At 40.7% G+C, this 23,847-nt stretch overlaps 1 protein-coding gene across 2 annotated transcripts in view; it reads right to left on the bottom strand.

Moving 5' to 3' along the window:
• Positions 1 to 4,305: 4,305 nt before the first annotated feature.
• Positions 4,306 to 23,847, bottom strand: part of prkar1b (protein kinase, cAMP-dependent, regulatory, type I, beta) — a 66,492-nt gene continuing 46,950 nt past the window's right edge. For both annotated transcript variants that reach the window (XM_082530812.1, XM_082530813.1), the window contains 5 exons: positions 23,606 to 23,764; positions 18,742 to 18,802; positions 16,433 to 16,554; positions 8,068 to 8,149; positions 4,306 to 6,716 (listed from right to left, as the gene is read on the bottom strand). In XM_082530812.1, the coding sequence (XP_082386938.1) occupies positions 6,544 to 6,716; positions 8,068 to 8,149; positions 16,433 to 16,554; positions 18,742 to 18,802; positions 23,606 to 23,764 (597 nt within the window). In that variant the 3' untranslated portion in view covers positions 4,306 to 6,543. The remainder of the gene's footprint in view (positions 6,717 to 8,067; positions 8,150 to 16,432; positions 16,555 to 18,741; positions 18,803 to 23,605; positions 23,765 to 23,847) is intronic.

Raw genomic sequence — 23,847 nt, 5'->3', positions numbered from 1 at the left:
GGCTTTTCTTATGTCTCTCTTTCTGTGAATTGTTGTTTCACCTGTTCAGTGCCTTCCTGTCTGTGACAGGTTTTCACAGCACTGTGCGCAGTCCTCTGAAAATTTAAGTACAGCCCAAGATTCAGGCCTTTCCTTAAGTACCTTAGGCAGCAAAAAGCTGAAGTAACTGCTTTGTGAATGACTTTATCAGTGTGTTACATCATTGTGGAAGAAATTTGGCCCACTGTAATAAGTATATGTGGAACCATGATAAATAATATCTCAGTTGCTAAAATGTATCTTGAGAAGAGAGGAGGTTTCCTGGAGGAATTACGCGACTCTAGTCTTCTAGAGTAAACTAGACTAGACTCTAGTTTACATACAAGTAGGTATGAACCCTTTTGTGTTTATCTGACAGGGATCATTAAATACCCCAGTAGACCATAACAAAATAATATGGCCGTTGCCCAGACACTTCACTCCTCATGATTCCTCCCACACTTTCCACTCTCATCTCAGGTGGAAGGGGTTAAGGAGGAAGAGGAACAGGTTGCAAGGAAACTGAGGAGAGACCGAGGCTGTATGGCTTAAGAAATGGGAAGATTAAAGGTGTAGGGGAGTATTATTACTTTGTGAGAAGTTGCATAAAGTCTTGTTGCTGCAGAGGGAGCACTAAAAGGTCTGATCATGTACATTGCCTATAGTTGCTTTGTCATTTACTTTATATGCCCCCTGGTCACCACATCCTTTCAAGGTTTGAAGCGCCAGCCTTGTGATTGGCAGAGTAGCCGCTCTACCTTCTGAGCTAAAGCTGCCCACCCTTTGACACCGGAACAAAGACGAGTAATCAGTACAGCTTCACTGTGTGTAATATAGGCCCAGCTGTTGCGTCTCACAATGCGACACAGATTGAGTCCAAAATTGTTTGAGGGACATTTTGTTTTGCTGTGGTAACACACTCAGTGTACAACAACTGCTGCTGTTTAACTTAAGCAGACCTTGTGATGAGCTCCTGACCCAATTTTTAACTCTTTTCTCCTTCTACCCCCCTCTCATCCTTTCAATCCCATCAGCTTCACTATTGCTCAGTCACCTGTGACCAGGCCTGGGCAGTGACCTTTGACCTAAGAAAGCCATGATTAGCGCTGAGAATTAGAGCAGCAGAAGCAGTGGTGGAGAAGGGAGGGAACTAGGCAGAGATGGGATGCCTCTGAACTGAGAATTTCAGCTCAACCAGGCTGAACCCTGCCCCGGAGCAGACAGGTCGCCACACCCAATATTTCTAGACAGCTGTGTATGAAAGGGCGCTGGTCATTAGCGCCAGCGGTTGGGGGTTGATTTATTTTTTTCCACCAGGATGTGGAGATCGTAGAGGAGAGACAAATCAGTGGAGGTTGGTAGGCATTTTAATTAGCCTGAATCTCCCCAATGAGGGGGATAGAGCGGAGAGGAGATGGCATCTATGGGAACTCGGCGCAACAAGCCAGGAAACAAAAGAGAGAGAATCAGGGAGGCGTTGTGAGCAGAGGGGCTGTTGCGGTCAAATACCCAGGGGCCAGAGTCACTGTGCCAGATCTAAATATGCACCACCAAATAAAACATGCTCTCCTGGGAGCATGGGATGCAGCAAATAAACATCCAAACATGCACACACACATACCAAATGCCTAGAGGCCATCTTATCTTGTAAATTTTTGGCAATCATTAAATAAAACTTGGAATTTGGGGGAGGGATCCACTTAAGAAGTCATCCTGTAATGAGGAGACGGCATGTTTCCATGGTGGGATAAATTCTTTCACATTTATGTCAGTAAATCTCAATGGACTTTAATCAGGAGTGAGTAGAAAGCCTGTTACAAACTGTCAGTGAAGCTGGCCCAGGATTTCTTTACTTTCCACTTCCACCTCCTGCATGTTCACCATCTGCTCCACCTCCACGGTTATTCTCCACATCTTGTCTGATTCCTGTAACCCAACCTCCCCAACTCACTAAGCATCAACTGCTGGTCAGCTAAGGATTCTGCAAACATACCTGCACGGTAGGAGCAGCTAGTTATATCTTGTAGCAAATTAATAATAAATAAATAAATAAAATTTTATTTATATAGCACCTTTCAAGATAAAATCACAAAGTGCTTTACAGAGGCAGAAAACAGACATTAAAATCTAAAACAAAACAAAATCAACCAAAAGCGAGTTTAAACAGGTTTTTAACTGCTTTTTAAAAGACATGACTGAGTCCACAGATCTCAAACTCAAAGGGAGTGAGTTCCAGAGTCTGGGAGCCACTGATACAAACGCTCTGTCACCTTTTGTTTTTAACCTTGTATGCGGGACAACCAGCAACCCCTGGTCACAAGACCTCAGGGACCTGCTGGGGTGATAGGAAAGAAGAAGATGACTTAAGTAAGTTGGAGCTACACCGTGCAGATAAAAATGGATGGAGGCAGTAGAAGTAATGGTGCAACTGGGGTCATGTATCCAGTCATACTTTCCTTGTCTGATGGACCATTTCCCTCTTGTTGTGCTTAGAAAAAGAGAGGCAGGTTTAAAACTTGGCAGTAGCAGAATCACTAGAGACGAGCTTTCTGTGAAGGAAACAGAGTAGCTGTTACCAAAAGACTCACTGAACCAAATAATCACGTGATCTGCTGTGTTTAAACATTAAAAGATTTAACAGACATATACTGGGAATGAATCTGATTCACCGTTTAGCTATTTTTGTAGGATCGCTGTGCAAAAGAGAAAAAAAAAGTGAAATTTTAATTGCAGGTTGTGGACTGACTGGTAATGGACAGATGGGGTTTTTTCCCTTATCGGATCCAGTGTGAAAACAGATTAGCTCGTGGAAATGTCATCATTAGTGTTACAAAGTTGGAGTTTTATGATAGATTATGACATAATAAAAGCATAAAGGAAAACCAAACACAGCGACCTAAATTAAAAGTCAGTAAAGGAGCGTGTGTACGTGTTAGCACCTTCTTATTTTGCCCCTGGCAGAACGAAGCGTTATCAAAGTTTCATCTTGCTGCTCATGTGACGGTGCCAAGTTCTGCCCTTAACTGGCCCACCCAGAATGCCCGCTAATGGCCGTGCTTAATCAAAAACTCTGGCCACACACACACACACACACACACAGTCTCCACGCTGACAGCTTTTATTTTGCTCATTTTGGTGTAACTAGTTTTAATGTCGCTGCTTCTTTGGTAGACATGAACTTGGAGCATGTTTGACTGAACAAACCCCGTTCAAGGTCCACTCACTTGCTTATTTTAGAGTTTTAAAGCGTTTGACATGTTTTTGCTCATTTGTCATGTAGATGAATGGTGACGTGCAGGCTCAGCGCCTGTTTTTTCCCCCAACTGCTTTCAGTTGAAAGAGTGCATGATGGCTAAAAGAAATGAAGTTTAGAAATTTTTGCTTTTAATTTTTGGAAATAACATTTTGTCTAACCTGTACGATTACACATAGACTTTAATTTAGGCATCTATACTGATCTATACTGTAGATCTATACTGTGAGCTATAGTGCAGGTTTAGTTTGAACTCCATCCTTATTAGGAAGCCCAAACAACATTTGTATTAAACCTGTCATCCAAAAACAGAGTCAGCAGTGTTAAAATAATGGATCCAAATTGCACAACAGTGAGTTTGGTCTAAAAGCAACCTGAAGACCTGCCGCTGAGGATGAGTGTCAGAAAACGAAAAGTCGAGCACTACACGCAAGGAGCTGCACTTACAATCAAGACTGAAGGCAAAGGGGTGCTTCGCGGAGGTACAAACCCCGACCTCCCTCAAGTTCATGTGCGTTACTGTGTATTGTCAAAGTGAAGAAGGTGTATGGGTCAGTGTGTGTATATGAGTGGGGAGGGGGCGGCTATTAAACTCGATGTCAGTGAGTCGGGGGCACATTCCTTAGTTGATTTAGTGGGCATTAAGATGAAGAGGAATGTGTCAAAGCTGCGGAGGCTTTAAGTCCACTAAGATGTAAACTGGCTGGGAGGAGCTCTGAGGTTTGACAGGCCGGCCTGACGGATGACTGACACTTGGCTTAATGTGAGAAGGATGGAGAGCAGAGACAAGCGGAGGGAGCCAGATGGAGCAGAGGGAGGCCAAAAAGGAGATTAGGTACCTGCAGGAATAAATATGAAAAGTGTGATTGAGGGTGACAGTTAGTAGCTTTGGGAAAGAAAAAGGAAGATTAACAAAGATGGAACATTTAGAGGAGGTATAGATAAAAAGAAAGAGAACTAAGATCTGGGATAAAAGGACGAAAATATAGAGGCGGAAAAAAACAGAAAGGAAGAAAAGAATGAGTCAAATCAGAGAGATTTCAGAAGCTTTTCTTTATTTGTTCAAGATGGTTTCAAAGAAAAAGATACAGAGAGAGAGAATACAGAAAGTTTTTTGTTTTTTTTACAACATCAGTTGTTGGGTCAGTTGTGCAACTTTGACAGATTACAGCAGATCAAAGGAAAGCAACACAAGTTTGTATATATTCATATATCGTAACTTTTTTCAGTCAGAACACAGAACTGATGTCTTAAAAACACCTAAATCAAGCTGCTGTATGGTACAAACTCTAAAAGTGGTGCAAAAGTTTTCATCTAGCAAACAACGAACAAAATCAGCTTAAAAAAAAAGCATCAGGTAAAACGTGTGTGTGTGTCGAAAATGTATTTAGTCCTGAGACAGTGCACGTATATACAGTGTGGGTGTGTGTTTCATGTTAGTGTGTTTATAACTGTGTTTGTCTGCTTTGAGAATATCAAGGTGGGAAAAAAGCAACTTGTCAGTTATTTTGACACAACATACATTGTAAAATCTTAGGGGATAAACTTTGGTGATTTCCTACATTTTTCTTATTTTATTGGCGACAATTGATTCACTAACAAGTATTGTTTGTGTATCAAAAGCTTCGGTTAATTCCTCTGTGCCACCGAGCTCCATTATCACTGAAAAACTAAAGGACATCACTGAGCTGCACTGCTGAACTGACGAAACTTTCCTCATAAAAACCACTGTAGTAGGTTTGATGCTTGTATGTGACAAAGTAATGACATGACGACACGTGGATAAGACGACACTTCAGCCTTTGAGCAAGATGAACAAACTAAGGAAAACGAGGATTTGAAGGGATAAAGCAATAAATCATCTGTTCCCAGGAACCACGCTGGCACTGGAAATGCAACTTCTAAAACCAACATTTAATAACGCAAAATTTCGATATGATGAAAAGGCTAAGTGAAAAAATGTTGTGAGCAAATTTTTCCAGAAACACAGTGAAAGTAAGTGCCATCAATAGTGCACGGAGCTGTTCCTAAACAAACTATGGTCTAAATATATTTGTTCACTCATCCATGGATGCTGTGCCATGAGGTAAGTCTGGGTGTGCTTTGTGATTTTGTGACAATCATACCTTGTTTGAATGAATTGTTAAATGAACTTTGTAAGCACTCATTTTCCCATTTTGTTCATGCACTTTTTCAGATGTTGAGTTTTCCAGATGCAGGAAGACCGTTTGGACTGCGTAGAGGTGTCGAATAAACCAGTGGAGGACAGTGATAAGCTAGTGGACTGGTCTCTTATTACTCTTATGCAGAATGAGAGCTCCAGAGCAAATGTGCTTCCAAAAGTTCCTTCAACCGCCAATAATCAAAAGATCCGACAACTCATCAGGTGACACAGAGGCAGTTTTGCACAGATATGAATACAGGTGTGCCTTGAAATGTTATTTTCCTGTGTTTTGTGTGCTTTGGATGACTAAGGCTTTACATGCGTTTGATACACACACAATACTTTCAGCACAATAAAGTAAGTGTTTGTTTTGGTGTTTCGATAAAAGAAATATACAGAATACCAACAAAGTTAGAATTTAACTCAATTAGGCCTCGAACAGCCTCCAAACTCAATAAAAGGTAAAAGCTCAAGAAGCGTTGAAAATGAATACAACAGCAAGTAATTTAATCTTCTTCATACCTTTAACAGCTACATTTTAGGGAACAGAGATCTGTGCAGTGCATTTCTGATTCAGTGTAGAAATGGAAACACGACCTCCAGAAATAAAAAAGGCAAACCTCAGCCAGCGTGCAACCAAATCTGGTCCGTCTTCCTCCCCCGCCGTACGTAAACATGACTTTACTTCCTTCTTATTTCCTGAAATTATCCGTACCCTCCTGTTAACGAATGAAAGTGCAAACGCCATTCTCTGTCAGTCTTGAAGCATGCATCGTATACAGCCGACACACTGTATGCATGATTCATTTACAATATGAAACAAGATAAATAATCTCTGCCCTCTGTTTTTCTTTTTTTAAAACACCCCTGCATGTTGTTTTTGACATAAAGCTACGTGACAGCACAGAATCAAGTCAAAGTGCACAAGGTCAAAAGAGAGAAACGCGCAAAATGGAAAAAGGCAGGAAATGAGCGCCCCAAATCTGGGCATGTAAAACCCATATCCTTCACCCTGCATCCTCACCCCTTTCCCACCCACTGACCAAAACTCTGATGCTGATGTTGCACACCCCTGCTGGTGGGGCCCAGATGGTGGAGGGGGCACATGTCACACAGTGAGAGAGATAAAGCTGTTGTATCTCTGGATGTTCCTCTTGAGGATTTCGGAGCAAGGACCCAGCACGCGCTCAAAGCGTGGCCGATCCAGCTTCACACACTTGAGGGGACCCCGGGCGACTACGGTGGCGGCCCTGGGACGGTTCAGCAGCAGGGCAATTTCACCTGGATGAGAGAGAATAATCAGCACGTCGCCCCAAATTTTGACCTCAAACATTAAATACAAACAGTATGAGAAATGGGGCAAAAGGCCCTAAATCAGTGCAGTTAAGTGACAAATTAAAAGAAAGTTAGTTAAACATAGAGATTTACAACTAACTGCGATGATCTTTAAACCCAAAAAAGGCATGTCTTAATTTTTGCACCTGATATTGAAACATGATTTTAAAAACCAGCATATTTTGTAAATCACCAGTAAAACAAACCACACCTAACAGCACTATTTGGGGATTGTGCTCGTACACTATTTTACCCTGTTTAGTCAAGCTGACCCTTTAAAATACTTATATTTGCCATTTTTGCGAGTATTGTGTTTTAGTAAAAAGCAACTGCTAATAAGACTTTTTACAATTTATATTTCAGAACAAGATTATTAAAGTTAACTAAACTAAAAAAAAACTGAAATGAATTTATAAACTTGGAAAACAAACTAAAACAAAACAGAAATATAGAGGAAAGATCCTGTTTGTTAGTTTAGTAAAATCTGATCAAAACTTGACTACAAGACTGTGAGTCAACTGCTTTCAAAGGTTCTGTTTTTAATGTAATAACTGTACTGTAGTTTTCCTAAATTTTGCCTCTGACATATGCCCTCAATTCAATAATAATTAATAGAGACTAAAACTAAGACTGAACTAATAAAAACTAAACTAAAATTAAATATTTTAAAACGATAAAAATACCTACCCCTCAGCTTTCTAGTAGACACACCTATGGTATTAATTTAATAATCTTCCTTATCTTATCTTATCCACAAGATTTTCAGTGACCTTGACTTCTGACCTTTAGGTCACTCAGTATCAATTTGAAGCTCCTATGTTGCCTCGTTCTCGAGTTATCGCATTCAGAAACGTGGGTTTCCACGCTGCATGCCATGCAGGGTGACGACAACAGCCCATCAGCCTTTTACAGCTGAGGGGTAAAAACGAAACCGACACGAGGATTTTCACTCTGGAAACTAACTGAAACTGAATTAAAAGCAAAAAAATAAAGACTAATTAAAACTATAATAAGTCTGGTTCAGAATGATTCATCTTCTCATAACGTGTTTATTTACCATATCTTTAAAAACCAGTTTGTGACATAACTGCTTAAAATTAATTGGAACACTATAAAAAAGCAGTAAGCAATGTGACTTGTGTTTGATCTTCTAGATCACTGTGTACTGTCTTCATTGATCTTTATTGACTTCTACTAGCAAAATTTGTATTTAAGATATTTATTAAAAGGTGTAAAATAAACCAAGTTTAGTCTCACAAACTTATGTGGTGCAGAGAAGCAGCAGGGACACACTTACCAAAATAATCAGAAGGTCCAAGGCGTCCCACCTCCACGTACTCCTCAATGTCAGACCTGCGCTGGAGAACAGAGGCGATTCCCTAACACAGAAAAGAAAAGGAAAAAAGTTTAAAGCTGTAGGAAAAAAGGTAGAGAGGGAGAGGAAGGATAGTGTGTGAAGAAGGGAAAGATGATGGAAGAAGGGGAGGAGGAGGAGGGGTCTGGAGGGGGCTATTTAACGAGGAACTGAAAATCATCAGGAGGATTAAGCCGAAGAGAAATTCCTTTGCTTCATAAGAACACAGGTGCACAGGATTTAGTCCACTTTGCTGTGGGATGGACATCTGTTGTGTTGGACAGCAGAAACAAAACAAAACAAAAAAAAAGAAGAAGAAGAAGAAGAAACACACTCTCATGTATCCCAAAATTGCATGCGATACAAAAACTGATTGGTTCTGCATTATTTCCTCCAGAGTGTAATAAATACAAACATCTAAGCCTTTTAGAGGCTGAACTGATTCCTCCTCCATCACATAATCCCCTTTATCAGCATTCAGCTATTAAATGGAAACAACTGCGTTGTCCAAGAGTGAGAGTTCTCCAAAACACAGTCCTTAAATGACCTCGGAAAACCGAAGCGCTTTTGTGTACACACACAAAAAAGCTCAAATAGCATGTTGCTAATGGTCTGCTTTAGATCTGCAAGTGCACACAACCACGCAATGTTAAATAAGAAGATAGAAGAAGACTCAAATGCTCACTCTCACATTCGGAAAATGTCAATTTTCATATATACAGCTGATAGCTGCTGGAGAGACTGACCACCAACGGCTGGCTGAGTGTTTGTGAGTCATCTAAAAAGTATAAGGGAGGAAATTTGATTTCCATTCACTTTGCCCAACAGATGATAACAGTTTATGCTGTCACATCTTGCAGCTGTTGACAAAATTGTGTGTGTGAGTGAGCATATGTTTGAATATTTATCTTAACGCATAAACCAGAACACGCGTGTTCAAAGCTGCGCCTGATGACGTATATTCACATTAAAGTGCAGCTGCCACCTTTTGCCATGCAGATGTATTGGGAGATATTTATTTTCTGGACCTTCACATGTACTCTCACAAGCTGCTGTAATTGGTAGTAGGTAAAAGAAAATCAGTAGAGAAACTTCCCAGCTTGTCTTGGATCGCTTCATATAACAGACCTGACGGTTCCAACGCTCTCCCTCTCCGTTTCTAATCCTTCTCTGCTCTCTCCTCCTTGTGCCGACTAGGCTAATAATGCTAAATATGAATATAATGAGCCTTAATGAGAACCTCAAAACTGCCAGCTACTCATTGCGGCCACACAAAGGTAATACTGTATTTCAGAGAAAGGGATGTGTGTGTCGATTTAGTGGGTTTGTGCTAGAAATGAGCTGTGGAGGAGTGGAGGGGTACTGTCCAAGTAAGTGGAGAACACCGTGAGAGCGCCACTTCCAAGTAATACCTGGCCAAACCGTGGCGTGATGTCGTTTTATCTCTGGAGACAGGTCTTCTAACCATATTAAAATAAAGCGGGGATATTGTAGGTCACGGAGGCTGAAGGTGATGTTTTAAGTAGTTGTGTAGCCACCAAAAATTAGGATTATGATCCACGTGGTATAGCGGTCCATTCTCATTTCCAGGGATTAAGAAAGTGTAGTTGTGTCAAAGCCGCTTTGTCTATGAGACACCCACATCTGATTAACAACAGTGTAGGATGAGAACTTGTTGGATCAAAAGCAAGACTGGTGGTACTTTACGCTCCTCTACTAAAATTATTAATTATTTGACATGTGCTGCCTACTTTATATCGCTGGCTGCTAAACTAAAAAAAAATACATTTTGGGTGTCAGATATTCTCAAAAAGAAAACCTACAACTGATCTGAGACCCTTGTTTTTTTCATTCAAACACTGAGGTTTTATAACATTTTTGCTTTTAGTGCACTCAGTTTTTTGGAAACAAGCTTATTTCTGCCAAAATTAAAAGATATTTGTTTTCCGTCAGGCTTGCTTCAAAAAAATGAGAAGTATTATAGGAGCAGCCTTTGATGATGACCCTATCAAACTTGGCCTTACTCCTTACTGTGCAAAGTTATTTACTGCTTACTGTGGAAGTCCCGTCCAAAATAAACAGCAAAAGCAGATCCTGGTCTGAACTTGTACGTCGCTATGGGCAAATGTCTTAACAGTTAAAGCTCTTAATGATATATTTTCTTTCCTGTTGTAGTCGTGCACTTTAACTGAACTTTGAAGTAAAGAATTTGATTCGATCAAGTTCAAATGGTAAGCTACTGGAAAGTGCTTATGCTTACTTACTTAATTATAATCGCTTGACTGCTAAATCAAATTTATCTGATTAGACATATTGATAAATAAAAGAGTAGCCACTGCGTGGAGGTAAGTATTTCTGTCTGCCGCTCTGAATCCTAATGCTGTGGCAGGCTGCGGCTCATCTCCTCATGGGCATGCAGCATAGGAAAAGCTGGTACTTCACAGTTTGCCTTTGTGGTTGACTAAAATGCTGCTATGTGACCAAGCTGGCTTTCATGGCACATTAACCTCTGTGACATTTAAGCCACATTGTGCACATGTATAAAGATGACGAGGGTTTGTAGACTGCAGCGTATACAGCCACACCATCTACACAAAGAATTGCATTAGCAGAATTAGCTCTATCAGGCTTTTTACATCTTAAAAGGCTCTTTTAGCAAATGTATTTTTGCATATTTGCATTTATGCTGATCACAGTTCTTTTTATATTGTAAAAAAAAAAACTTTTCAGTTGTTAAACTCTTTGTAACACTGCAAGAAAAGCGCTACATAAATAATCACATTTCTTTTATGTCTGTTGTTATACTCTGCCTAATTTCATGCAAGGTATAAAAATGTTTCCAAAAATATAATGAACACTTTTCCCGTCTTAACCCCCCATCGGTTTTCATCTAACCATTAACCATTTTACAAAAAACAGCGACCACTACTGCCATTACAGAGATAAGAGTATTAAGATAAACTGCTAGTGTTTCAGCCCACAGATATCTGATGTTTTCATCTTTTTGATATTTTTCTTCTCTCCAATGGAGCGTAAGTAGAGTGACTAATAGGTCGCTTGTATCTCCATTGTTAGTCTTGTTTCCACTGCACTTTTTGTCACGTTTTGTTGAAACTTCCGTCTCTGCAAATTCGCTCGCAAATTTCGAGTGTTGTGGTTTGAGAGCCCAAAACCGTAAGATGTGAATGGAGAGAGAATGAGGTGGACGAGGCACAGACGCGAGTGTTTACAACCTCTTCTTTCTATTCATGTCCAAACAAAGTGTGTGAGACAGTGCAGCGCTGCCAGTACAGTAGTTCACTGGTGAACAGGCCTCATCCAGTGTGGTCCCGATAACCATCTCACACTGTACCACCCCAAGGGTAGCGCTCTGCTCCACAGATATTTTGTTTTATAAACATCAGAGAGCCTCCCCTCCCCGCCTCAGGGAGACTGAGACCGGTAACAACAAAAGACAGCAGACGAGGTCAGCCAGAGCGAGAAACACTAACAGAGAATATGAATGAATGAACATGAATACAAACAAGTAGTAGAGAGACAAAGAAAGGATTCGTGTGAGCCACTTTCAGCCCTCAACTTAAATAAGAAGTATCAGATGATTTTTGGACGTATTTTAAGGACCGGTCACAGTTGCATCCATTTCTGTGTATACACACTTTAAACAAACATGCCACATAGAAAGTGCACCAGCTTGTAGTGACAAGTTAAAATGTAGCATCTTGCATGAAAGAAATGACAACAATTTGAACATGCTCGCAGAAAGAGAGGCGCAGCCAGAAATGGAGAAAGGTGATATCCCGAGTCTGTCTGTTCACGAGACCACCCAGCATCAGCAGAGTCTGCACCTTCTCATTCAAACGCCAGCACACACGCATAGATCACTTGCTCAACATACGGTAGGACAACAGTGTTTCTCACAAGATTTGCATCTAACAGCCTGAGGGGCTCTTATTTGAACATAAAATGACTCAAAATGGTTCAAATCTAATGAGGCCCGTTAATCTTTACCTGTTTGTTTTCACTCAGATCAACCGCACTGATCTTCATTCTATAAAAGCAATATTAATCTCCATTAGCTAAATTGCATTTCAGCAAAAAACAAGCAGGTTACACGCGAGTACCGGGAGATATTCTGCAGACAATCCACAGAGGATATACCATCTGTGGGACCCACAGGGAACCTGTAAACTCCTGAGAAATGATTCGTTCTGTGTGTGGTCAAAGAACAAATGGGAGACGTCCATTTACACTGATGACTGGAAGATGACTGGAAGAACACATCAGCGGAGAGGATGATACGTTCTTCAAGAGTCATCACCCAGTTTTAAAAAGGTGGGAAGCAGCAGAGACATCTGACTTCAGTAGGCTGTGGAAGACTTCAGCTAGACTTCTGACATTCGTAACCTCAGCTGGACGTCATCTTTTTGGCATAAAGTGACATAATAATTCCTTTTACAAAGGTATGTGATTGGTATATGATCAGAGCTGTTCATCTGTTTGTTATTCAAAAACTAATTTCATGAAAGGTGGTGGAGTGGTGCTTGGGTGAACATCTGCATCGCTTTCATTAAGAATTTAAAAGATGGACACTGGCTTTTCCAGAGGATGTACTCTGAGTGACCTTCTAGATAAAAATTAAACACCAATAATAAAAATGATATTATTCAACATGTCAACCTTACAATTCCAGTTATCTCATGTAAAGATAAATCTTATGAATTGATTAGATTGCATTGATTCAGGAGTGCACTGAATAGCTTTTCGGGTAGCCTTGTTTGCTGTTACAGTTTTGCATTACTGCCTGGGAAAGCGCAAGTTATGGTACTAATTATTTGGCATTAAAAAAAAAAAACACGCACATGTTATTTCTAGTTAATACTTAGCAGTAGCATACTGTGAAATCTTGAAATATCACAGTGTAAAAGGTGCAAACGACTTGTTAAAGACTGAAAACACTGATTTTGACTTGACAAACTGTAACTTTTCCCACATCTGTTTATAGTTAAGTGGCAACACATAATGCATCTTAATCTTTAACTGGCCCTTTTTCTCAAAGGCTTGACTGAATGGCATGGAGAAAATAAGAGTCTGCACATTAGGTGAGTAGAGCCCTTAAGAAGAGAGCAAACGGTGGAAAAGGCAGAGAGGGTTGACGTAAGGGAAGGTGAGGCTGAGTCTCTGTGGCCCCCGGAGCTTGTAAAGGCTTGTTTGTACAGTGTGAGAAAAAAAAAATGTAAACATGTCACTTTTCATTAGGGCCCCATTTCACCCAGAAGGAAGAGAAAGTGATGTCTCCATACCTCCTTTTAGTTAATCTTCCCCATCAGGAGCATGTAATTTGTGATTGTGGGGTTTGTCTTTGGCTTCATCTACCAAAACCACACAAAACAACAAAAGACAGTGAAAGGAGACAGAAAAAAGAGGCACGGTGGGCAACTAAGAAAAAAAAGAAAAAAGAGTAACTAACTAAGCAAAGCACAGAGCAAAGAAATAAAAAGAATCACAAGAAGTGCACAGCGAGAGGCTAATCTTACTGTAACACGCACTCGCAAAGTCCTCTAACTCTTTACATGTGGTCCTTTTTGAATCAACCTCCTCACAACCCATATGTCCCTGCCCTCTTTGACTCATCCCTCTGTCTGTCTCTCTCGTCTCCCTCCCAGGAGGGCTCCTGACCCTGTGTGAAAGTCAGCAACACACATTCCACCACAGTCCGCCCTGCTCTGGGAAAGTCAGGCTCTGCAGCACGAGAGATGGGGAGCAAGCGGGAGGGAGGGAGGAAAAGAGGGGGTGAGAGCTTAGACACAAAGGGGAAAATAGACAGAAGAAAGGGAAACGGGGTTAAAGAAAGAGACAAGCTGCTGCTGGGGTGATGGGATTAAAGAGAAAGCAGTATTTAGGTTCAAAATATATACACATTCTAGAAAGTGTTGGTCCCCCTTCCTCAGTGCTGCGTGTGGCTGCCTGCATGTAAAATGATGAGTCTCACATTGTGACACATTCACATAGACCTAGAGAGCTGCCTCCAATGGGCTGCTTGCCTGTAAAAGTGGATTCCTGTATCTCTCTTCCTTTTCCTCTTCCTCCTCCATCTCTCCATCCTGCTATCCCCCCCCACATTCCTCTACATATTTTGCTATTTTGTTTTTCCTCTTTGGGATGTACAAAGTCTCAGATTGATGAGTCACACATACATAGTTGTGTCTTTTGCATTTCCTGCGCAAATTGGCTTCTGAAAGACTTAGAGCAGCACTGCGATAATAGACAACAAGATAATGTGAGGTGTATGTCAAATATATACAGTGCAGTCTATATGTACAGGTCTATATTTTCAAAGTATTACCAATAAATTCCATGCAATTTAAAAAATTCCAGTTTAATTTCTGTGTTTTGTGCAGCATATATGCATTGGATGTGATGAGCTCAAACTGATTGACATCAGGAGCCTCACACCAAACTAGATTCACAGGATGCAACATAAAAGTGGTTGAGTCTGTTGAAACCCTCTATAAAAATCACCAAGATGCCAATTTTCAAAGACCTAATAGTATGACCTCTTTATTTGATAAAATACAGGTTAACAGTAGCAATACGGAATTTGTGCGGGTAATTTTTGCATTACAAATTATCGATAATCCTGGCATTGTCGTACAGGACTGAGACCACTGACATTCGCTGTCGGTTATTACAAATTCCTGGAGTTCCAGAGGTCATTTACAACGTCAAAGATCTTCAGCTTTAATGTGGAGCAGCTTTTTAGCATTTATTGAAATAGGACAGTGGAGCAAAGACTGAAAAGGCAAGAGAGAGAGCAGTAGATTTGAACGTGTAACAGCCTCACAGCGTATGGGTCACCTGCACCACTTCATGAGCTATATCAGTACCCGGGGGCTGCCATTTCTTTAAACAAGACATAAAACAGTGTTTTTCCTACAAGTGAAAAGTATGAGCATCTGTGAGGAAAGTTCATAGGAAATATAAAAAGCCTTTAGTGATGCTACAACCTTATTTGGTCTGATATGACAAGTAGTTCAAGTAGTTTTAGGATTTTGAACAATGTCCTGTAAACATCGCTTGTTACAAAAGTTACATTTTGTTGCTATACTTGGAGGAAATCTAAACAGCTCTAATATAACTAGTATATTAATTTTATGCACATTTTTGACAGCATATCCTCCCTGGTTAAGCTCTGCTAGAGCTGTAGTTCGGCTGTCTTCAGGCTTTCTTTGTATATACTAAAGTTTGAAATTCAGCAAGTGAGACTGATGTAAGCGGGACCATGAGTGCTACATTTTGCTAACCCATCTCCTTCGGAGCATTAACGGCTGACGTGCAAATTTACTGAGCTGGATAAAAGCCAAAAGAACATTTCAAATAACTGGAAAATGAATGTATATTATATGTGTTAAGAGGGGCATAGTGAGGAGCATAAAAATGCAGATAAAAAAGAAGGATGAAGAAGAGTGTTGTACTGCAGGGGCGCAGGGAATCTGTGTGAGCCAAAATAGGGATAAAGGCTGATACATCATTAACCAACCCGGATAAAGAAGTACCTCTAGCTTAGCCATTTCAATCCCCTGTAACCAGTGTACTGCTCCTATTATCGATGGACATGAAACGAGTAAGTTAGGTAAACTTAGTAAGTGACAGAAAGAATGACACTCTGAAGAAGACTGACTAACCCACGAGCAGGTCTGAAAATAAGGACGCAACCACAGCAGATTGTGCCCCAACCCCCTTTAGATGCCCCTTTTGACTCGATGCTGGTGAAAGCCGAATAAGTATGGAGTTAATAAAAAGTGCGTTAGGATGACAGGCAGGGGGCCCTTCATGAAGTCACACCAGGGGCCTCGGTTCCACAAAGCCTCCAGTGTGAGGGAGCCATTCTTTGCACAGGTTCTGTGTGTTTGCAGGCTGGGGCAGGGGAGCACTGGGTACTCTGTCTGCTGGTGGCAATAAACTGGGATCAGTTGCAATGTCAGCAAACAGCCCACCAACGTCTCTGTATGATGACATTTACATCAACCCTAGTGCCCCCCTTGATGACTCTGATGACATGCACACGATTTTAGGCCCCGGTATGTCAACATCTACAGCTTACAGGAAATGTGACAGTAATAGGAAACCACTACATACACTGTAATTCTGGTGATTTTAATGCTTTTTCTAAAGCACTCAATGTGCAAAAAAATCAGCTTTATGCTCTGTGTTGGAACTAGGTTAAACTCCATCATCAAACTTGTCTCTTTCACACACAGAGACATGCTTCCAGTGCTTTGTAAAACATCATATTCTTCACAGACTTTACCTCTGTTATGATGAAGAAGTCATCACCAGGTTCTCCCTGCACCACTATCTTCTCTCCATCCTCAAACTGAACAGGCTCCAGGGCATCGGCCACAGTCAGGCGCTCCCATTTATCCAAAGATTCTGTGAAAGGACAGCAAATACAGATTACTGAAAAGACAGTCTTATTTACATTGATCAGTAGTAGATGCACATACAATGTGGATTACTGTTTCATGGCCTGTAGATAGAGGCTTCCCTTGTTCAGTAAGCTGGTAGGAACACTAATTACAATCCAGTAATTTAAGAGGAACCGTTGTATCAGCCCCTCTGTCTCCTCCCTAATTTCATGGACCTCAAACACCTTAAAACTGACTCCTAAAACTTTGTTGTACTCACTCTGGATTGTGTTGATTATACTCCAATCAAGTTCAAGTGGTGCGATCAAGTTCCTTTCCATCACTTCCGTTCTATGGTTGCAAAATATGATCTCATAGCTACAGTCTAACTTCATCAGTGAAATTATCTGAAATATAACCAAATATACTAATAAATATGATTTCGATTTAAGCAGCAATGCTTTAATAACTATTAAAATGATATATTTAAAATATTTTTTTCACTTTTATATAATTTTAAAGATCAGACAGAAGTAAAGGTCAAGATATGTGAAGGAGTTCTGCTAAAAACATTTTACAGCATCTTTCTAGGTTTGTTCTGAGCGAGTCAGATAGTCTTTAGGATTATCCAACCACAGCAACAGTGACGTGGTTAGCCTGAGATATTTCTAGAAACCAAAAACACAGTCATACATCTCACTGGGAAAAATGCTTAAACCAAAGGATTTTTAGGCAATTCAGATGAAATGATACTTAAAGAAACAGGACCCGCTACTAAGTAAACATCTCCATTCAGACATTGGTTACCGAATCGGCTAATCCTTTAAAAATGGAGCAGATTATTGTTGCCTTAAAAGCAGCTACACCAACACGTGGAATGTGACTTTGCTGCAGTGAAAGCACTGCTCATCCTTAGCTTTGTCTAAAAGATTCAATGTTTTGATTTGACTCAGACATGAGTTAGAGGTGTAAAACTACAGCACTCTCTTTGTCCCTGATGTGCTCAGTAACTGATCCCAGTGTGTCTATTTGTGTGTGTGCACTTAGGATTAGTTAAGGTAAGCCTGCCGGTTTGGAGGTGTCCAGTGTCCCCCGCCAGTGGGGCCGAGGTGTCTGCTGGACCCAGATGGATGTCTTCTTTCTGGCTGTCAGTTAAAGGCAGCAGGTCCTATAGAGGTGAACCCTAACAACTAGCGCAGTAACATGATACACAAATGTGCCGACTAAAGAACCTACATTTCATGCTTCACAGAACTTGCAACCACTTGGAGCACCATGCTACACACATACATGGTAGACGCGCAGGGAATTGCCCGTGGATATGCTAGGGCCTGTGTGTGTGTGTGTGTGTACGACAAACAACAGGTTGTGTTTTTTTACTCCCTTCACTCCATGACATCAAGGGCTTGTACCCAATTTCGTGGCTATCTCAAAAATCAAAGACAAACAAAAACACCCCCGCCTCCTACTCCTCCTCCAATTCAAAGGGGCCGAGCAAAGCGAATGAGGAGAGGAAAAGCAGGAGGGTGCTGTCTGAATACAGGCCTCGACAAGGCTGTCAAAAAGAGAGCTGTGAAAGAAAAGAGCTGAATGAAAAGAGAGCGGACCTCGCAAAGACATCCTCCTAAGACCAGGATTGAGTGTATGTGTTTACTCAGCCAGCTAATAACTCTGTACAGAGGGCATGGCCTTGCTTTATACACCACATACACAATCAAGTGGAAAGGGATGAGATGTCAGCTCCAATTGCAACTCGTTTTCAAAATCTGAATGAATCTCATTCACCATCCCTGAAAACCAAATTGCCTGTGCAGGCTGGTTATCCAAATTCCAGCCGCAAAGAGAGGCTTATCTCAACTCACTATTCCTTAATTGTCCACATGGAGACATTGCACACATTGCATAGTGTGACTGGCTTTAGCATGAACAGTGTGAGAAGATTAGGACTGTACACACAGACCTCACTCAGCTATGGGCCTTGTGGTGTGACAGCGTGCGCCTGTGTTGATGTGGATTAATCTACAGTATATAAGTAACTTTCTGCACTCTCAACTCTTTGACCTGTGTAAAATGAATGCATAAATATGTATAAACACACTCATATCCTTCGGCATAGTCACAAATTGATTAACAAAGTGTAAAAGAATTCATTATAGTCACCAGTAACAACATGCTGCACGTCTTGTCTATATTATATTTAACACAGACTTACCAAGAATGGAGACTTTGCTCAGGAACTCTTCATACATCTTTCTCTTTCTCAGTGTGCTGCCCTGTAACACACACAAAAGCAAACACATTTACCATTTAAGGAAGTTGTTGTAATACTATGGTATTAATGCACACCAATTGGTCATAAGTTTGATTTTTATCCCAAAACCAAGAGATCACTCTCATTAATCAGAAACTCTTTAAAACTTTTAATTTGTTTAATTTTTTTCACTCCTTTATTAATAACCAAAGTTAAAAGCACAGCAACTTTGCTTCGACAAAGTTTTTCAACTGTGAAAAATGTATTTCTTTGGGGTGCAAATATCGGAAAGAGCCTGAAAATCTGCACCTTTTAACATAGAGCATCCAAAGGGTTGCATGTTTCTCATTCCACAGCCAACCTTTAAAAAAAAACTCCAAATATTACATATTAATACTGCCAAAATATTAAAACATGAATACACTTTTTTTTTTTTTTTTTATCTGTGATGAATAGATGACAGTTCATGGAGTCATGGTTATGCAGGTGTATGTAATGTGTTTCTGATACGTGTATGTCTGTGTGTGTGTGTGTGTGGCCCACCCCACCCACCAGGCAGGGGACTTTCCCCCATTCTGCCTCTGCCATGAAAATCAGGTGCTTCCTGACAAGTCTAGACCCAGAGGACCCCTTCCCTCGCTGCATTTCTCCTTCACTGCACAGAACCACTCAGAGGGAGTGGGAGCATGAAGAGAGTAAAAGCAAGTGAGGAGAGACGATCTTGTCCGCCCTGCCTTTGCATATGGAAATGATATATTGAGGCTTGGGGTGTCTTTAGTGCATAAGTGCCTGAGACCCGCTGCTGCCTCTAATTTCATATAATTTCACATTTTGTCTTAAAAGGGGAGAAAATGTTCCCAAGTGAGCCAATGTCAAAGTCAGAATCGTAAACAACTTGATTAAAGGAATTCTAGCCTCCGCTGCCTCCCTCCTGGATAAATGATTTGAGTTGTGTGTCTGTGTGCATGTGTGTCGTCAGTGTGTGCAGGCAGAGCGTGCAGTCTGTTTTTAGTTCTGCCACTTATGTTTTGCTGCCGTCTCCGCAGAGATGAAACTTGCTCGTTAAGCAAGCAAATACAAACAGTAACGCATGTACGCTCTACCTCTAACACACACCGCACACACGCACACTCCAGCTTACACAGAGATGTTAAGTTGGTCTTCAGATTTGAAAGTCTCCCCATAGAGCTAATCAGACAGCCTTGCAAGGCTTAAAGGCTTAACATGTGTACATGAAATTACATTACAATACAGTAGATGTGATTTATACGAGTGCAGTAGGAACCTATGGGTGGGCCGGAGTAACATCGCAGGGTTTCAAAGAGGCTCGCTGCGGTGGAAGGAATGAAAATGATGCGTTTCCAAATTTCTATTTCTAAAATTTCAAGTTGTCATTTATTTTGTTGGTGAACATCTTTTTTCTCTTTGTCTTCTGTTTTATCTTGTCTACTTGGGAGGGCCTGAGCACATGTTTCATGTATAAAACTCTTCTGCTCCTGTTGGCCCCAGTGTTCACTCCTCCTGTGGCTAAAAGATGAACCAGCCTCTGTGTCTGTTCAGTCTTTGAGGGAGAGTCATCAAAGACTTGAGGTGTGGCGTGAAGCCAGACTAAACCAACTGTACCTTACACCCCATCTCCATCACCTTCATCTCTGTCCAATGTGGAAAAACATACACCACCAACCCGCCATGCACACATCCCCTCTCATTTCTCTGTATAATTTCTCCTTGTTTCCTTTCGTCTCATGTTCTGTTTGTTGACAGTTGTCTGTCGGTTTGTTAACGGCTTTGTCTGTAGCTATGTGTGTTTAAATACCAAGATGACACAACAAGGAAGGTATTGTATAAATGGCAGTAACACAATAGAAACAGTGTGGTTATCACAGGGAATGGCATTACACTGTTTACTCAATGTACACCCTGATAAGGAAGCTGGTAGGGTGGGTGGTGTAGTGAGAGGCTCTTTGGCTCTACATGATAAAATCATGGCCGTACTATAAACAAACTGTGATATAATGACTTGTGCGCGTGTCATTATTTTCCACTGGGCATGGTGTAAGGAGAAATATCTACAAGTAAATTCATCAAAGGCACCTATAAATAATTTCTGCTCATCTTAAAGGTTTTATATGAAATATATGAAGTATATAAGAAGTAAGAAGAAGCACTTTTTAGAGAACTAAAATAGTAAATTATAAAAGTTCTGAGATTTAAAGTATCTTTTTTTTAACCAAATAGTTCTTCAAAAATATTAAATTTATTCCTGATTGATCCATTTTCCATTTACCATTTTAAAGGTCTAAGTGACTTGGATGATCAACTGGTTACAAAATTTACATTTCTGGTGGATCACTAACTGGGGAGGAGACTGCGCACGATGCAGTTTAAAAATCACATAAATGTGGCTTGATTGGTTTTGAATTTCACTTTGATCCGTTGAAATTAATATTCAGTTTAAGGATCAAATATAGACGGTTATTCAAAAACCTAATGCAGTTAGAGCCACTTAAGTGCAAAAAAGTCAGAAATGGCATAAAAAGCAGGAGCTGAGATTTAGGTGGGTTGCAAAGTGATTTGCAGGATGTGTGCAGGATGAAGAAGCTAAACATGAGATCTGCCTAACTGAAAGCATAGATGGGTATCAGCTGAGTGGGCTGGCACTGAGATTATCTGGTATTCCATGGCCTGCAACATGCAACTGAATGCAACATGCAACTGTTGCTATAATTGTTCAAAATAATGTGTCTTGAAATGGAATGAACTAGTGACTGTAAATGTAAATTATGTGTAATTTAAATTACACATAATCATTTTTAAGATTTGGAGACACAGCAGACTCGGGACAGGAAAGCAGATGTGAGAACAATGAACCTGATGGCAGTGGCAATGCACCTTATGAGCTTCCAGCTAACTAGCTGCAGACACAGGCGCTCAGCATATTTTTCGCTGGGAAACACACCACACACACACACACACTTACACTCAGAGAGAAAGCTCACTCGTTGGCCTAAGTCCTTGCCAGAATACCACACTTTGTAAAAACAGCTTTACAAATCATTGACAGCAATAATTAACTACAGGTTCACATAATTGAATTCTGTTTCACCCCGTCTCCCCTCCTGCAGCTGCTGCTGGAAGCAACGAAGGAATGAAATGTGTAAGACAAGGAGAATCCTCTCAAAGAAAGGTTACCAGGGCGGACTGTGCCCTTAGTTTAACTATGCGCTTAAGAGGTGACATGAGTGCTGTGTAGGTCAATGCCAACTTTACTCTGAGCTGAAAGGTCCGAAAACAAACCTGCTTCAATCTCTGCTGGTTTTACACTGAACTGAACTTTCAGTTGGCCAAGGCTTAAATGCAAGAGGTAGTTTGAAAAGTTAAATGGGAACTCTCTAATTTATTCGGAATATGGTATTAGGAACATTTGAGGAAGTGTTTAGCTGGGCACAGACACACACATGGACAATATTTAGTCATTCTAATAACAACCAATCTGTGCGCGTGTGTGCGTGTGCACTTATGAGCAAAGATGAGGGCAAGGGCACAGTTCCTTGTGTTTCCAGTTTAAACATTTCGACATTCCTGCTAGATAAGCTCCCAGAGTGGGAAGTGCAAGAGGAGGCATTAATATTGACTTTTTTTACTCCTCTTCTCACTCCCTCCCCTCATTTGGCTTTCTTCATCTAAGAAGAGATGTAGACGCATTAAAATGGGAGGATACACTCCTCTGTGTGTTAAAGCGTATTTAGAGTATAAAACAGAAAGCAAATGTTTTAAGTGCTTAAGGAGCCTTAAGTGGTTGACTGGGAGGAAATACTGCAAGCAAAGAACTGTGATTGATGACCGTAGAGAGCCTACTAATGGGATGTAGATATTATTTGTCTACAGTGTCATAGTGTGGATTTGTTTTAATGTTTAATATTTTCAAATATACCATAAAATTATGATAGCATATCTTTTCCAATTCATGGGTTAAATATATTTAAATACCTACCTACCTACAAATAACAAGCTCTACAGACCTAGAACCCCTTTGGTTATTTGTCTACTACTGTTAAAATGCCCAAAACGGAGTAATAGCATTCCTCTTTAATTATATAATATAGAAATTTCCATAGTGCTCAAATGCATACATTTATAGGTAGCCAGTATATCTATTTTAGTAATCAAGAGAGTAACACGTAAAGAAGAAGAAACTTTTGGCTGCTCCCTTATACAAAAGGGGGTCACCCTATCAGCTCCATATGTTTGATTTGGCAGAGTTTTTGCACTGGCTAGCCGGCCTAACCACAACCCTTAAGGGCTGTGTGATCAAACCAAGTGTCTTTAGCTTGTTAGTCAAATGTGTAAAGCATTACACTACGAAGAACCACAGCAAGCACTTTGTGTCCCAAAACTGTCATACTGTAATTTCACTCACAAGAAAGAAGATATTCAGTACTCCAACCTGTTTCTTTGCCGCTTATCTAACTAGGGGAAGAAGGAGAGCTGAAGCCTATCCCAGCTGATGTAGAGCAAGAGGCAGTGCACAGCCAAGGCAGATCCGACTCCATCACAGGGAAACGCAAAGAAAGACAGACAACCGTACATTCGCACATCTACATCTACAGCTAATCTACAATCATCAGCAGGTTGGAAGCTTTTCTGAACCTACACCACCACAGTACAGCCACAGAAAAAAATATACAGCTGTACTGATGTGTGCACAGTGGAAGCAATTTACCCATCAAGTTTTGCAATGTATGGTTGCTACAAACCAGCCTCTTGCATATTGTTACCATGGAGTTTACAGAAATACTGAGAGTCATCATGACGAAGTTCATACCATGAGGATGCGTCGGTAGCTGTCTCTGTCGATGCCCCACAGTTTCAGGTCTGTTTTGGCCTTGACGGTGGCAGCTCTAGGAGTCCCGTAGATGAGGGCCAGCTCTCCAAAACTACCTCCTTCTCCGATACTGGTCACCCACTCACCATTCACATACACCTGCAGACAGAACAAAAGCAAAATTTATAAAGAGGGTCATATATAAGATGAGATGCTTCTGAAGAATACAAACATTTTCTGGG

This window comes from Aulonocara stuartgranti (genome assembly GCF_965226115.1).
Source record: "Aulonocara stuartgranti genome assembly, chromosome: 4".
Classification (NCBI taxonomy): Eukaryota; Metazoa; Chordata; class Actinopteri; order Cichliformes; family Cichlidae; genus Aulonocara; species Aulonocara stuartgranti.
The sequence above is the reverse complement of the archived record's forward strand: the minus strand, read 5'-3'. Positions and strand labels throughout refer to the sequence as shown.